Source organism: Sinohyriopsis cumingii, chromosome 4, assembly GCF_028554795.1.
Source record: "Sinohyriopsis cumingii isolate HCF-2022 chromosome 4, ASM2855479v2, whole genome shotgun sequence".
In the NCBI taxonomy this organism is placed as follows: Eukaryota; Metazoa; Mollusca; class Bivalvia; order Unionida; family Unionidae; genus Sinohyriopsis; species Sinohyriopsis cumingii.
In genome coordinates, this window is record NC_142964.1 from 102861095 (window position 1) to 102878080 (window position 16986).

The window sequence follows — 16986 nt, forward strand, 5'->3', positions numbered from 1 at the left end:
ATTTTAGATGAATAATTGATTACACTGGTTAAGGCTGTGTTTTTCTCTGACAAAGTTTATTGAATTTATATAAGCCAATCTGCAAAATTTACATCAGTGAAATTCTTTCACCAAAATAAGCCCAGATTTATTTTCAAAACAATCTAACATCAGAAGCTTAATGGGATAGATATTTTGCAAAATAATTTAATTCTTTTACCTTTGTTTTCACGGGATACTTCATTATGTTGGCAGTGAGAGTAAAATAAGTCGAATAAATATCAATGAACTGATTTTTTAAATTTTTGTACATTTTATGATGGAGCAGATTTTTTTCTTTACAGATGACTTTGGAAATGTATTTTCATTGTTGTTAGTAATAACTATATTCATTGCTGATGAAAGATACAGCAGCTGGTAGTTTAAAATTCTCTACTTGCATCATCTTTATTGTGACAGCAAGTATTCAGTAGCTGTCTGGTATTATTTATTATTGTTTACAAATCAAAAAATGTTTCTGGTAAACTTTGAATTTTGTGTAAATGGTACTTATATAAACATTGAAACTTTGTGAAAAGGCCTGTTCCACTGAGTATAGACTTTGAAGACTCCGTGTTTTGGAACACATATTTTGACCACTGCTTGTGCACCTTGGATTTATTTTCGCTGTGCCTAGAAGAACAAATTTTATCTATGAAAATGATATTTTAAACACACACAAAGAAATGTGAACATGAGCTGTCTATATTTTCATGGGTCACAAAGGCAAAATCCCCATGTTCTTTATTGCATTTTGCCACCATTTCAGACTGATCAAAAGGATGTAGTCCAATATCCATTACATATGTGTACTTCTATAAATGGATATACAAAGTTTGGTCAAAAAAGATTAGAAATGTCACTGTAATTACAATTGTTGTTTTTGTATATTTGACGATCTTGCCCCCCATTTTATGGGAACACAGAGAAATATTTCTCTGCCATTTTGTGAAGAAATTATTTTGGCAATATTTCAACAACTGGATTCCAAGTGTTGCTGAAAATTTCAGCTTGTATGGGATGTTAATCTTGTGTCTAAATCATTACCATCACTGATATATACAATTCAACGGCTTGTATGGGATGTTAAGCTTGTGTCTAAATCATTACCATCACTGATATATACAATTCAACAGCTTGTATGGGATGTTAAGCTTGTGTCTAAATCATTACCATCACTGATATATACAATTTGTAGCTGGACAGGTCTGGGATGAAGGGATAAAAATGTAATCTCTTAATACATTCCTGAATTCTTCCTTTACAAATTGTATTTCTACCTGCTCATTTATTCTGTTCATTCTTCTTTCTCCTGTGCACCACCATCATGTAATAGTCATGGGTGATTGCAGCGATGTACCATACAGATATAGATAGATAATTGACCACCCACAAATATTACTTCATTTGCAAATGGTCACCATTAAAGCAAGTTTTGTACCAAGTATGGTGAATTTCCACCTAGCAGTTTAGGAAGAGACATTTCTTATACATGTAGACGATGCAGAGTATCACAATATCACCTTGTTAAAGCATGGGATTGAGTTGATGCAGAGCATCACAATATCAACTTGTTAATATATGGAATTGAGTTGATGCAGAGTATCACAATATCACCTTGTTAAAGCATGGGATTGAGTTGATGCAGAGTATCACCTTGTTAAAGCATGGAATTGAGTTGATGCAGAGTATCACAATATCACCTTGTTAAAGCATAGGATTGAGTTGATGCAGAGTACCACCTTGTTAAAGCATGGGATTGAGTTGATGCAGAGTATCACCTTGTTAAAGCATGGGATTGAGAAGAAATACAAAATAATCATGTGGGGTCAGTCTATTGCAGAGACAAGGTTTTATTACCAAACATGAATATGAACCAAACCTTTAGTCAATCTTTTTCTTCTCACTTGTAGCTTGTATGTGATAAATTTCCTTGATGTCTGTTCATAAATTTGTGTCATATTTTGATAGATACTTATTTTATTTTATTTTTTATGTGCAGGAGACATCGATGTCCCCATCGGCCCACAAACCTTATAGGGCGTGGAGATCAGCCATGTACCTTGTCAGAGTACAGCAACACATACAAGCAACACCCAATCCCTCTCAGAGAGTCATTCAAACCCTCACAGGAACCAATCAAGGGTGGCCTCTTTGAAGATAAAACTACTCAGAGGTAAGATTAGCTCTTAGTTGTTTTTGAAAACGACGTAATAATGCTGGAAATTTTTTTTAGTCATTCACTGTGATGAAAAATGTCTATTCAGCATGAAAGTCTTGTGTAGTAAAACCTCTCCATTTTAGTTGTATTGAATTAGGTAGACCTTTGAGCTGGTGGATTTTATTTGAGTTCATGAATATTGGATTTGAGGAGCTACATTTGAAGTAAGTTTCAAAGGAGAGGGAAAGAGGATTTTTAGGGATTTTGATCAGCCCAGATATTAATAATACAATATTTCTCATATAGTAAGTTCAAGTGGCTATCCTTGTACATTTTTTGAAAAGTGTGGATGCACTTGCCATCAGAAATATTTGTTATTTGCTTTTGGTACACAAAAATGTTTCTTAAAATTTTGTTCAAAGTTGTGATTTTTTGATTAATTTATTGGATTTACGTTGTGTGCACCCAGAAAGTTGTGATTGGCTAATAATAATAAATAACAATTTTTATTATATGCTCATTTTTTCCCCCGTTAACATTACTTCGTCAGAATCATTCAGTATTACCCGATACTGAACTCGTGCGACAATACACATATAGCATTCACGTGCATAAAGGAACTACTTTCTATTGTAAACAAACATTGGACACAGATGCCAGCACTTTTGATTTGAACACAAATCATGTACACTCACGTAAGAGGCTCTTTATATTGTTGTTTAAATTTGTTTCTGAATGAACTAAAACAGATGTTTCATGGACATTCCGCGTTGATACAATGTTACGGATTTAGGCTAGCTACATTATATAACAGACGCAAGATAAGGTCCTTACAAGTAACATACAAGTGACAAGTCATATACTCTCTTCTTTAGCTGGTGATAAGAATGGCAAAATAAAATAAACTTAGTTTTACATCCTGAATTTCCTCAAAATGTATTCTCATAATTCTGCAAATCTGAATTACATGAGCCATGTCATAGGTTTTCAATCTGGATTACACATTTCAAAATTGTGCTGTAATTTCAATGATAAGTGCAATTACATCCTCCTTACTGCACTCAAAATAAAAAAAGCATTAAATTCCATAGCGTCTTTTTGATAATTGCAATTGAAAGACTTCATATTTTTCCCCACATTATGATTTCAAACATTCAATGACAGAAACAGAAACACATTTGCAGATGTCAACACGCTTCTCCCTAGCTGGGGCCCCGAGTGGCCGAGTGGTCTAAAGCGCTCACCGTTCCGGATCACTGCCATCTCACCTCTGTCTGCGTGTGTTCGAGTCCAAGGCTCGGCTAGCGTGGGTACGTGGGAAAGCCTGCCAGTAGCTTCTTGTGGGTCGGTGGTTCTTCCCTGGGTTTTCCAGGGTTCTTCCTCCACCAGTTATACTGGCCGCCATGTATAGCCTATCTTGTGCTGAAAAATGGCGTTAAACCCTAGAACAACAACAACAATTCTCCCTAGCTTATTAAATCTCATGTATTTCATGTGGAATCGCCACATACAAATCCAGTCAATAATCACGAAATTTCCTAGAATCAAGAAAAATACCAAAATCTATTCATTCCAGATCAAATGGAAAAGTTGTTGCAATGCACATTTATTCACAATATGACTCTAAATTTCAATTTTAACTAGACACGCCATTTTCTTTTGAAAGTTATGTTGAGCGCGCGACTAAGTTCAAATTTATCTGGGCAGAGTTATGTGCACAGTAATAATGTTGATTTGTGTAATGATGAATATGTGCTTGTGTATTTAGTTTGGAATGCGGCATACATTCATTTGCATTGTTTCTTGTAGTGCATTGTGTTTATATAATTAAACCCTAGGTATAATAACAAAAATGAGCATATAATAAAAAGGTTACTGCATTTGTATGGGAAAATATGAACTCGTTTTGTCAGAAGGATATACTGCACTCCCAAGGTCATGCAGTATTCCATCCCAAAATTCGTTCATATTTTCCCATACAAATGCAGTAACCTATAATTATTATTATTGTTATTATTATTATTATTGGAAAGTAGCATTACAGTTAAATACAGATGAAGGGTATACATTGTAATTTCCAACCCTGGATACCTGCCTCACTACAAATGCTACATTTTTGCATGAAGATTAAATCTTTAAATGGTACCATATATATGCACTTAATAGTCCAACTGCATATTGTGCAGACCCAGATCTGGTATCATATAATGCACCAGCAAATCTGGGTTTCTGTAATTTATTAAGAGTAATCAGTAGAACAAACAAGAGAAACCCTGATCTGTGTGTGTTTTATGCTATGGCAGATTGGGATCATTTGTTGTTTGCAGTTTGACTTGACTTATAAGTGAATATATATGGTATATTGTGTAGCAGCCAGTATTTCATTAACAATATTTATACAGTCAACTGATAATTAATACAGAGATAAGATATGCTCTGCTAGATCAGACACAATCAACTTAATAATAACCTTTCTAACTGTGATTGAATTTCTGCCTGACCAAAGGGACTGTTGCAATGTATTTTGGTGTCACAAGCCATTGTATGTATATTATAATGTATTTTTATATGTTTGCCATGGCCTATCAGCTTTGTGCAATAAACTTGAAATGATACCAACACTGAAGATCTGTTGCAAGGACTAGCTGTTAATGATTGTTCCCAGTTGAGCAAAGAGTTTTGTTTTGCTTGCCACTTGAAACAACCACTTGAGATAGCTGTTCATGAACTCGGCACCACTGAGATTGTTGATCACATGTACAGAGGTATCCTGGGATGTGTTATTACAGAGTATAAGCTTCCAAGGATAATTCATTGATTGAATTAATTGTATAAAATTATACAAAATCATCAGTGGATTTCTGGTCTAATTAGGCTTATGTTTCTGTTTGCTGATAAACTGGGTTATATCATCCAGGATATAGAATGAATTTATGAATCCATTGTGTGCTTCAAGATTCAAGTGGAGATTGCCATAGCAACTGTAAACAAATATGTCTTCCCTGTGTGATTTTATTACATTCTCTGAATATTTGATGGATTGTCTCAAATTATTGTGAAGAAATTATTTTGACTATATCTCAACAACTGGATTCCAAGTGTTGCTGAAAATTTAAGCTTGTATGGGATGTTAAGCTTGTGTCTAAATCATTACCATCACTGATATATTTAATTCAACTGGATAAGACCCATGCACAATTTGTCTGTACTTTATTTATATCTTTATGTTTTGATTTAAGATGAGTTTAAACAGGTATGAAGTGCTGCCCTCTATTAGGGTCATTTATGACCCCTCTATCGATGAAAACTATGAGCCCTTATCTACTTACAGATCAGACTATATTCGACATCCACTTGAACGTCCATTTGTTCATCAGGGAGAGGCCTACAAAAAACCAGAGGGTGACATGGACACTACCACATCCTACAAAAAAGACTACACAGGTAGGTGAAATGAGAATCAGTAGAAATAACACATGTATGCTGATCTACATCATGCAGTAATTGGTCCTTTTTTATGGTCGTCCAAACTTTTGCCTAAATTTACAGTTTGAATAATCATAAGACACCATAAATTATCTTGTAAATTATTCCTTTGATATGAATTGCATCATTTTATCTTGTAAACTTCTCTCAGACGTGTAGGATCAAATTGCGTATAGTAGATCAAAAAAAGTTGTATTTTAGATTTGTTCACAGAAATGCAGGTTGTTTTGTGAGACTCATTTGATTGATGGATATAACAAGGCCACGTCAGTGATGCTATTGAGGCAGTAGTTTCAGAAGTTGGATGAACTTAAAAAGCCTGTTCAGATGTTCTGATTTTACTTACTGTGCCGTCATTGTAACAGATATACAGTGTTCCCTCATCATAACACAGTCCATGTAATGAAGTAAATGATATAATTTACTACCATTTAATGATATGAGGTCAATGACATTTGTCACTTTATAACAGAAACTGTGTTATAATGAAGGGCCTTAGCTCCCCTTCCACCCCCTCCCTACTAAGAAGGCACATTACCCTAATGCTAAATACAAATTGTCCTTGTTTGTCTGTCTGCCTGTTTCAGTATTTACATGTAATTGATTTATCCCACTGCATACTCTTACCAATGGTACGTATTTGATTTAAATTTGCAAATTTCACAATATTTTACATGTCATTGTGACAACTAATATAATTTTAATAATGATGATGGAGATTATTACTAAAATGTCAATAGACAAAATCGTTCTTGATGAAATTATTCATCAACAATCTTTTAGATTATTTTGTGTTGCCCAGCTTTTGCTTCATAAATGTTTCTAGTAGTCATACATGTATACAAGACAGGAACTTGAAGGTGTTGAAAATGTTTGTTTTTGCCACTCAATGGAGATATGAAAAATTTATATATAATTTATCTCCCAGGACTGCAGTCAAATGCCTAAGGTTTAACAGAGTTATAAATAATTTTGAATCCTTACAAGTCAAATCTGTTTTCATGTATCTGTGCCCATATTTTATGGCTTACACTTGAGTAATTACTTTAAGTATACTGTGTCGGTCTGGGACTTGCTCATGTTGGTGTTCAAAACTATGAACTCATTATTCTTCCATAGGTTTACGATTTGCATGTTAGGAAAATTAATGAAGCTTCCAAATTTTGTACAGTGATCCCCTCCCCAGAGGCCTAATACATTTGCAAAAATACATTTGAATTTGTTGAGCAGCATCTAACAACAGTCTGTTCTTGTACATAAACACTTCTTAAATTGTACAGAAGTTGTCACACTTTGTGTAGAGGCTGCATTATGGTTGCTTAATGTTAAATCTGGAACAGTACCATGTATAATCGCTTTTAAGTCAAGTCCAACTGCAGACAAGCTACACCCAGATGTACTCTAATGCACCAGCAGGTCAGGGTCTTTGTTTTTTGCTCTGTTGATTACTTGTAACAAACTGCAGAGACCCTAGATCTGCTGGTGCATTATCTGGGTCTGTCCAGTTCACATTGGACTGGACTTACAAGGGAGTCTATATCATAAATTATTGCACTTGCATATAGGGCATTGCTTTTAATGCTTTTTCATAGCAAAGAAAAGTAAAAAATGACACAAGTTTTTTTAAAAGTGATCCTGCATTCGTGGCAAGCTATTTTTCAGTTATGGAATGTAGATGGTTATGTTTTAAGTTTCTCAGTAATGAGCAACTTTTGCAGACATTTAAATATACCTCGTTAATGCCTTCTTTAATAAGCCACCATAACGTCATTGATAATTGGCTCTAGTTACCCTGAATAAATTTGTTCATAAATTGTGATGGTTTTAACAGTTTCCTGGAATTTTGTATTATAATAATGAATACAAAATCCTTCAATACTTTTATTGGTCCTTCAGTGTAGTAGGCAAAAACATGAAGATTTTAACTCCTTGTATTTACTATCCTTGCCAAAAAATGTCAGGTTCTGTTGTTGCCAGCTGGTTAGACTGAGCATAATCTGAGGTCAGATCTCTTCACAATTTTGCCAATATGCAATTACATGTGTTGGTAATATACAGTTATATGTGTCAGTAATATTCTATTATAATTAGATTACCGGTAAATGTTAAGTCCTTGATTCGTGCAGTGTAATAAATTATCGAAAACATAGTGGCAATAAGAAAGGTAAAATTGAAAATTACCCTTCGTTTATACATGTTCAATAAAACATTTTTTTTTGTCATCAAGTCTGAATGTACAAGATGTTGATTCATAGGTAGAACATTGACTGCCACTGACGTCAACTTAAAGATTGTACATTTTCAAGTCATTAAGTCTTAGACAGTGGGGTAGATCATGCTTTGTAGACAAGACTACATTCTGCAGGGCTGAAGTGGATGGTAATTAGAAGTAAATGAGTTATTCAGGTTGACCTATAAAGTTATGTTATTGAGTTAATCAGGTTGACCTATAAAGTCAAGATATTGAGTTAATCAGGTTGACCAGTAAAGTCAAGATATTGAGTAAGTTTGAATGTATTATGGTAAGATGGATCACATTTCATTATGGATAGTAGATACTGAAAGTCAGTATATACATGTATATGACTTAGAAGTATGCACATATTGCAGAGAGCACAGTAAACATAGAATGCACATGTGCACATAGATGTAGATTAACATTTATATTTAACATACTGATTGTGAGTATGTGTAGTAGTTATTTATCTGCGTTGCATGAAATTTAAATGACTTGTCAAAATCACTAGAATTTGACCATATTTGATGGAAATCATATGGTCTTAAAGGGTTTTCAATGAATAATGCAGATTCACTATCAAATATGACCACCATTACTAAAAATAGAAAATCTATTAAAACAATTTTGTTCACAGTCTCTGTTGAAAAGAAATTGTCTAAATCTTGACAGAAAGTATGCAGTCATAAATGTATTTTAATTTTGTACAAGTAATGCAGAACCAGTCAGATCTACTTGCCATTGTTAAAAGTACTTTGAAATGACTTCTAAACAAATGATGAACATAATTCTTCAGATTCATGGGGAGTATGCATCCAGGCATAAAGGTTTTTTCATTACAAATGATGCTGATTTGCCATTAAGGATGACCCCTGTACTAAAAAAAGAAAAACCGTTAATAAACTCTTCTTACATACGTCATAATAGACTATGACTACATCTGATAGAAAACACGTGGCCATAAAGGCCTTTGAAATGCGTACAAAGGATCTTGGTCTACCATCAAATACGATGGTTGTTACCAAAATTGCTATTAATAAAAATAAGATGTAGGAAGACATTTAAACAAAATTTTTTAGTGAAAATGCTGAACAGAATTCGTCCAAATTTGTCAAAAAGCATCATGCCGGGAAGTCCTTTCATTTGCTATCAAATTTGGCACAAAGTATCATGTCAGGAAGTCCTTTCAGTTTGTTACAAATGAATCAGATGCAGATTTGCCATCAAATTTGGCCACGTTACTCAAAATAAAGAAATTTTTGTTTTTCATTTTTAATCTAGTGTGATTACTAGAAAGAATTTAGATAAAACACTTGATCATCGTCAGTCAGATTGTCATACAAATATTAGTGTCCAAAGTTAACGTTGAACTGCTATTGACATTGACAATTAAATGAGTTCATTATCTTTTTGATGATTTTTTCAACAGCTGTTATGTTGCATTTTGCTTTGCTATACATGTTAGGACAGGATCCTTGAGATGCAGAAGCCCTGCAAAATTGACCTTTTCTGTCCAGCGATCATTCGACCCATTTGTCCATCTGTTCTCACTTCTTATAACCACCATAGCAGTTTTACACCTAGACCTAGCCCTGGGGACATTATCCTACCTCCAGATTGCAGTGTCTGTCTAAAGTCCTTATGTCTTGATTATTATAGGGAGACAGAGGATGCCATTTCTTTGGGTGAACTGCCTATTACTTGTAAATGTGTATTTTAAATTTTTGTCTATTCTGGACCAATATTTTGCTGGAGTTTTTGGCCCCTTTTTTTGGATAAATGTAAATCTCCACTACATACATTGGGTCCTTGTAACAGCTCATGAACCTTTCAGCGTATTCTGATTCCATAGTCTCATCGACCTAGATTTGTCTTTTATGTGTTTTGTCTTGACAACTACATTTTGGATTGAGTTATGGCCCATGACAATTAACTGCATATGTTCACAAGGGATATTGCCTGTAACCAGCATAGCTCAAGAATCATTCAGTATTTTGTGATGCAATCTCGTGTGAACATTTTCTCATAGGCTTATAAATTTCTTCAATAAGTTTAATCATATTCATTTTAGGTAGAGTTTTAATTTATTTTTACATTTTGTTTGAATGCAGGGTCCAGTATAACTTTCACTTTTTCTAATTTTTTCATAGTGGAGTTTTATCTTATTGATACATGAAGAATGGTTTTATTGTATCCACAGCAAGGTCTTGTGTACATTTTTTTTATCATATTATAGTTCTGAGTTGGTTTGTTTGCTACACCTTTGCCAGTGTTGTTATCATTAGCATGGCCTTTAATAATTTAGATTCAGTAGCATTAGATTTGTGTATTGCATGACAGGTGTGCTTGCATTTCAAAGCACCTTTGCACATTTCAAAAACCTCTTCCTCCAATGTAAATACTTGGAATGCACATGATATCATACTGTTATATTCCTTGTTTCAGAATAATCACAAAAGTTGTTTTTATTTTAAAACTCATTAGCTAGATATTAACTATTCCTCTTTAACAATAAATAAACAATTACCGTATGTACTCATTTATAAGTCAAATCAAACTACAAACATCAATGATCCTGATCTACCTTTGCACAATGCAGCTGCAGATCAGGGTTTGTGTTGTTTGTTCTAGTGATTGCTGCTAACAAACAGCAAAGACCCAGATCTGCGTATGTATTAGTCTGTGGCTGACCTGGGTCATTACAGTTTGCAGTTGTGCTTATCTTATGAGCGAGTAAATACAGTAGGGTTCTGCTCAGTGAAGTCATAGACGAATCACATCATGCATTTATCTGTCCATCTAACTGTCTGTCCATCCTTCATCTGTTAGATTTCTGAAAGATAGCACTTGGTATTGATGTATTTTAGTGAGATCTGGTTTGCAGCTGAATGAGAAATTGAATCAGTTTTATTAATTTTAGCCATCTTTGTTATTTTTGAATGATTTTGCCCCTGATTAATCTGACTTCTACTTTGATTTTCCAGAAGATAACTTTTTGGTGCATACTTTGTGCTAAGCTCACTTTCTGTAGGTTTCAGTTTACATGTAACTTTCTGACAATGCAGATTTGCGTAACTTGGAAAAGAGATTCATCAAAAAGAGAGCTAGATTACTGTGAACTATATTGACATTGATGAACTTTAGGAAGATTTCAATGCTTTGAGGGCTAGTGTAAACTTAGGTGAATAAAATCCATCGACAGATGAAGAAGTTAAAAAATGTGCAGAGGACCTTTCCTTTTTCGGAAAGATATCTACTTCTGTGGAATTTAAAACAAGCTCAGCAAAAAAGATAGAAAACTTGACAAAAGAAAAAAGAGAGAAATTTTTTTGGCTGGCGTGGAAGCACAAGTTTTAGGGTTTAACAATATCTTAATACCTTAATAACCACCAAATCAGTTTGAAGTTGCGTGTGAAAGTAGTGAGAATTATACTTATCTTAGAAGAGGGAAATTCTTGCCATTAAAACACTTGCAGGGAGTTTGCAACAAAATATAGTTAGTCGCCAAGAAGGAGGTGCAACAAGAAACAAGACCATACATATAAATCATGGAACACGTCATTCTTCTAATTGTTTCATAAACCGAGTAAATTGGGTTTAATTTTCCCCCACTCACCACTGCTTGTCTTTTATATACATGTTTGGTATATTGTTAATCCATCTCTGCGTCCATTATCATTTGTTTGCCTGGCCCATAGCTTTGTAACAGTTGGAGATATTTCATGAAACATGGCCCATGTATATATCATGACTAGATGGTGTGTCACATACCATAGTCAGGCCTAGTGCCTCAAAGTCAAGGTCAAAACAGAAAGAGTATTGAATTATGTTTGCTTGTATCCTTGTCTGGAGTATAACTTTCGAACCACTTAGGATATTTTGTAGTAAATTTGCCCATATATATGGCATGGTTGTGTACCATAGCCATGCTCTCTGCCTCAAGGTCAAGGTCATATGAAGGGAAAACAATGTGATTTGTATCCTTGTTCTGAGTATAGCTTTTGAACCAATGAGGATATTTCAGAAGATGTTTTGCATACTGTACCTTTGCTCCATATGCCAGTCTCTTGTATCCTTGCTGGAGTGTAACTTTTGAACCATTTAGTTTTTTTAATGAAACCTTAACTAATTTTATATCATGACTAGAAAGTATGTCACATATCACAGCCACACACCCTGCTTCAAGGTCAAGGTAATGGAAAGAAAAATATAAAACAGTGATCTCTGTCCATGTACAGTATAACATTTGAACCACAGAAGATATTCCAAGGAAGTTTTAGCCTGTTATACATCTTGACAGCATTTTACATATTTGGTCATACCCTGGCATCAAGGTCCAGGTCACAGTGAGGAATAATACAAGTCAGTGGCCAGTTTGCTTGTCCAGGTTGTCATTTGTTAACCCCTGCAGATATTTTGATGAAACTTGACCAAGGTTCTTGTCTTATTATACAGTAGATCCAAGGTCAAGGTCTTTTGTAGGGCAGATATCATGAGATAGGTATATCATATGCCATTGGCAGATCTTGTTCATGTATATTTTCGTACCTGCCTGGTTTTCTAATGGACACATATTTCCACCCTTTATAGACAACTGGACATGACCAAGCTGACAGTAAGCTAAAATAATAATAATAATAATAATAATAATAATAATAATAATAATAATGATAATAATAATAATATTAAAAAAAAAACAAGAACAACACAGACAACAACAAACTTTCAGCAATGTTATTTTTGGTAATTTAATCCATATTCATGATATATAAAGTCCTCATGTTTATAATTTTCAATTTAATTAAAATTAATAAGTGTTCCTTTATCCTTTTGCAAAATGTTGGATTTTAAAACTCAGAGCAGTATGTTATTATCAGTGTTATTGGGTATGATGACACCAGGTTGTCCCTAAGCTAGATATGGCAGTCATTTACAAGCATTAGGAATTCCACTGACAATATCATTCACCTTGGTGATTCAGAAATGCAGTCGTTGATCAATTGAATAAAACTGACTAGGTTTATTTGAATACCTGTTAAAGTTCAATCAAACCTGACACTGGATTCAATCAGTACGAAGGTGTGTTTATGGGTAAACTGAATGAAAAATGAGCCTTATGTGGGTTGCTGGCTGTAGCCACTGATAAGTTACCTTTGCACAAAAATCTGTTATGCATGCATTCTGGTTCAGTAAATGAACAGGTGCACTTCCATACACAAAGCATTGATTTGAGAAATGAAATAATGTAACAGAAAGCAAATCATCTGATGCACTTAATGCACTAAACCATTTGAATTTTAAAAAATAGGGATAAGTCCAGGGAGAAAATCATGCTTAGAAGTATCTCTTTCAAAAATATCTTACAAAAACAGCTTGTTGCCTACATGCTTTAGGTACAGATGGTGTAAATAAATAAATTGTCCCCTATAATTTTACATAATGAAATACCCTCTTTAAAATATAATGTTGTATTAGTTTTGTCAGAATGTAATTCCATTATATTACTGGTTAATATGACCTTAAAACTTGCCAGTCTTCAAACTTGCTTTATCATGGCTTGCTATTTGAGATTTTTAAGAAAAGAAACAAGGTAGGCATTTTTTAAAACAAGATTTGATTAACTATTTATAGTTTCTGTCTATCAGCACTTAAATTTGCTAATTATTATTTCACAATATTGCTATCACTACAATGTATTACCTTAGTTGCAAATTTTGTGGGCTTTTTTCTTTCAAATTTTGTAATTAGCATCTTTTAACTATTTTGCACATCATAGATTAATCATTTTTAATGCTTCACCTTTAGATTGAGTATAACTCACACATTTAAATACATTCCTGTATAGTTAACTAAATATTAGTTTTTTAAAATTCTTTTAATTATTGAATAATGTTTAAAGTTTGTGCATTTAAACTTGTTTCCTGCACAACAAATTTCAATAATGTTGGTCAGTTCATATTAAAACATAAAATGCTAGATCATTCATTAATAATGATCATTTTTGTACATTAATTTTCAAACTTTCCATCACTGAACTATTTGATATAGTATACATTCCAACAGAAAGCAAATTTAGTATTGGGCAAATGTAAAATGGTAATTTTCTTTCAAATTTTGTTTATAAAAACTTTTCATTAAAACATAAAATGCTTGATCATTTGTAGATAGTAAGCATTTTAGCAAATTAACTTTATTCAGTTTTTCATTATTTAACTATTTGTTATAGTATACATTCCATTAGTAAATTAATATTATTATTGGGCAAATGTGAAATGCAAATTTTGTTTGGAGCTCTTCATGTCAAGTTTCTACAACCATGAATTTATTAGAACGTGACAAAATGTAACAAGGAGCAGAATCCATTTTCGCGAGGAGTATTTTTCTAGAGGAAGTTGGGAAGCCATAATTCATCACTGCCAATTTCAGGTAAGAGGATTGGCAAGTTAATTTTTTTATATAATGTATCACAACACTTTTCAAAAGTAATATCAGTGGTAAAATTCTTCCTCCCAGTAAAATTCAGCCATATAATAACATCCTCTTTTTCTAGTTAAAGTAATACAAAAAAGCATGATCGGTTAAAATGTTTCTATCAAAATTAACAACGCTTGAATGCATGATATGATAAATAATACTGAAGAAGAAAAAAATATTTGTACACCTTATTATCAGTCCTGTGATACTTAAATTACAGTCCAATGTATATAAAGTAATGTTTAGTGAATTTCAATACATGTACATGCTTTTATTGTAGTTTACATGGAAAATATCGAGACATGGAAAGTTTCAGTGTTCAAGTATTTTTTTCCATTTACCATGGTTTGTTTAAAATGAAAAAGGGATCATGTTTACATTGCAAATATTTTATTGAAAACTAGGAAGGTAGGGAGTCATGCAAAATAATAATAAAAACTGTGAATGCAATTGAATTTAACAGCTGATTTTCATAAGTAATATTCAAGTCTTCCTCATTTCAATGGGTACCTGGTATTAACTGAATAAAACTAAGCATAAATCAGTTATATCAGGTTTCAATACACATACATTTGTGCTTTGATATATTTGCTCTAAACCTAAACTCTATATGTATATAAACCCAGGATTTGCTTATGTTATGTGTATAAACTCATTTACTTGACTCATGTTCAAAAAGTCACAGAAAAGTCATTATATGGAAGGCAGTCTGTTCACGCCTAGCTTCTTGTGGTCTGTTTACATGTTGCTATGTGTGTATCCAGGGGTGCTGTGGAAGTTGTTGACTCTTGATTACAGTGAAGGTGAAGGGCAAATAACTGCAAGTGCAAATGGGAGGTTTTGATTATTGCATCCGGATCTCATTTCTGGTGTTTTGTTTGCTGTTTTCATTATCCAGTGATGAAAATATGGATTAAACATTGTTGACCACACCTTCATCTTTTGTATTTCATATGACTATGAAGAGGATAAAAGTGTACAGGGAGGATTAAAATGTAAATGAAAACTGAAACCCCTCCCCCTCAAAATTCAGTATTTTTTGGACTGTTCTTTGAAGATCAGTAATGTGCTACTGATTTCGACAAAAAGTCAAATTGTGGTCATTGAATAGTATTAAATTGTATTGTCTCTGAACTTGATACAGATATCAGGCAAAACAATAAGAGAGACTGGGTTTCATAATAAAGATTTCATTTTAGTGAGAAAAATACAAATATAAAAGAAATGCATACTATTCTGATAATTTCTCTTACCAGCCAAAATGAATCCACAAAGCAATTTTCAAATAATGGCCTTAAATTAAACTTACATGCATATACATGTATTGTTGAATATGTAAAGTGACAGAATCGTGTTGCTTTCACAGGGTAGAAAAGTACAAGAATTGTATTGTTAAATGCATGGCTTTTGGCGTCCTTTTGTTAATACAACTGAAGCTTATTTTAGCACCATTCATTATAATGCAAATTCAGATATAATATGGTACTGTTATGGAACCAGTGACCAAATTTAAACCATTGTACTTGAGTTGGTGTAAATCTAGATATAACATGGTACTGTTATGTACCTAATGACCAAATTTAAACCATTGTACTTGAGTTGATGTAAATCTAGATATAACACGGTACTGTTATGTACCTAATGACCAAATTTAAACCATTGTACTTGAGTTGATGTAAATCCAGATATGACATGGTACTGTTATAGACCCAGTGACCAAATTTAAACCATTGTACTTGAATTGATCTTCCAAATTTACATATACTTGCCTACAAGTTGAGTCCAGCTGCAAACAAAATAGATCCTGATCTGCTGTAGCATAAGGTGCCTGCAGATCAGAGTCTATAATGCTTGTTCTATTGATTACTCCTAACACACTGCACAAACCTAGATCTGCCAGCACATTATGTGACAGCAGATCTGGGTCTGTGCAGTTTGATCAGACTTATAAGCAAGTACATACAGTATGACAGTGGTTGAAGAAAAACAAGGTTTTGCATTAAATCTACATTTCCTTTTTGAACATTATTATTTGACAAAATTAAATGCACAGAATCCATGAAGTGAAAAATATATTGAATTTACATAAACTAAAATTATTATTAAATATCTGACTTGCATTTTGTTTATCCTAGCCAGACACACATGAAGTTTTAGAACTTTTGATAATTCCCACTATACCATTGTTTGGTACATAATGCAGTTGGTAGACACGGATACCAACTGCCGTGTTAAAATGAGACAGAGATGTACCTGATATCAAATATGCAATTTAGGACAGACTTTAGTCAGCACCTCTTAAGAAATTTAACCTTTACAGTAATTATTTAAAGTTTTCTAGGAGATCACATACTTCTTTTTTTGACAGTCATGAATTTATACAAAAATATTCTGGAAATTATTATGTTGTCTGAGCATCTTCATGTGAAATTGATATTTTCATACATGCATCATTTACATCACTGTAGGTATGAAAGTTTCAATACCATAGTGTGGTCAGTCAGTTTTAGCTTTTCTTCTGACTACATGTACATGTTTTGTTTTTGGTCTTTATTCAGTATCATATTCTTATTTTCCCACGGGTTGAAATTTTAAAATTATAGATGTGCAT

General features: G+C 33.3%; 1 protein-coding gene across 2 annotated transcripts in view; it reads left to right on the forward strand.

Moving 5' to 3' along the window:
- Positions 1-16986, forward strand: part of LOC149801804 (stabilizer of axonemal microtubules 2-like) — a 59204-nt gene that overhangs the window by 14143 nt on the left and 28075 nt on the right. For both annotated transcript variants that reach the window (XM_089956150.1, XM_089956151.1), the window contains exons 2-3: positions 2021-2194; positions 5511-5623. In XM_089956150.1, the coding sequence (XP_089812276.1) occupies positions 2021-2194; positions 5511-5623 (287 nt within the window). The remainder of the gene's footprint in view (positions 1-2020; positions 2195-5510; positions 5624-16986) is intronic.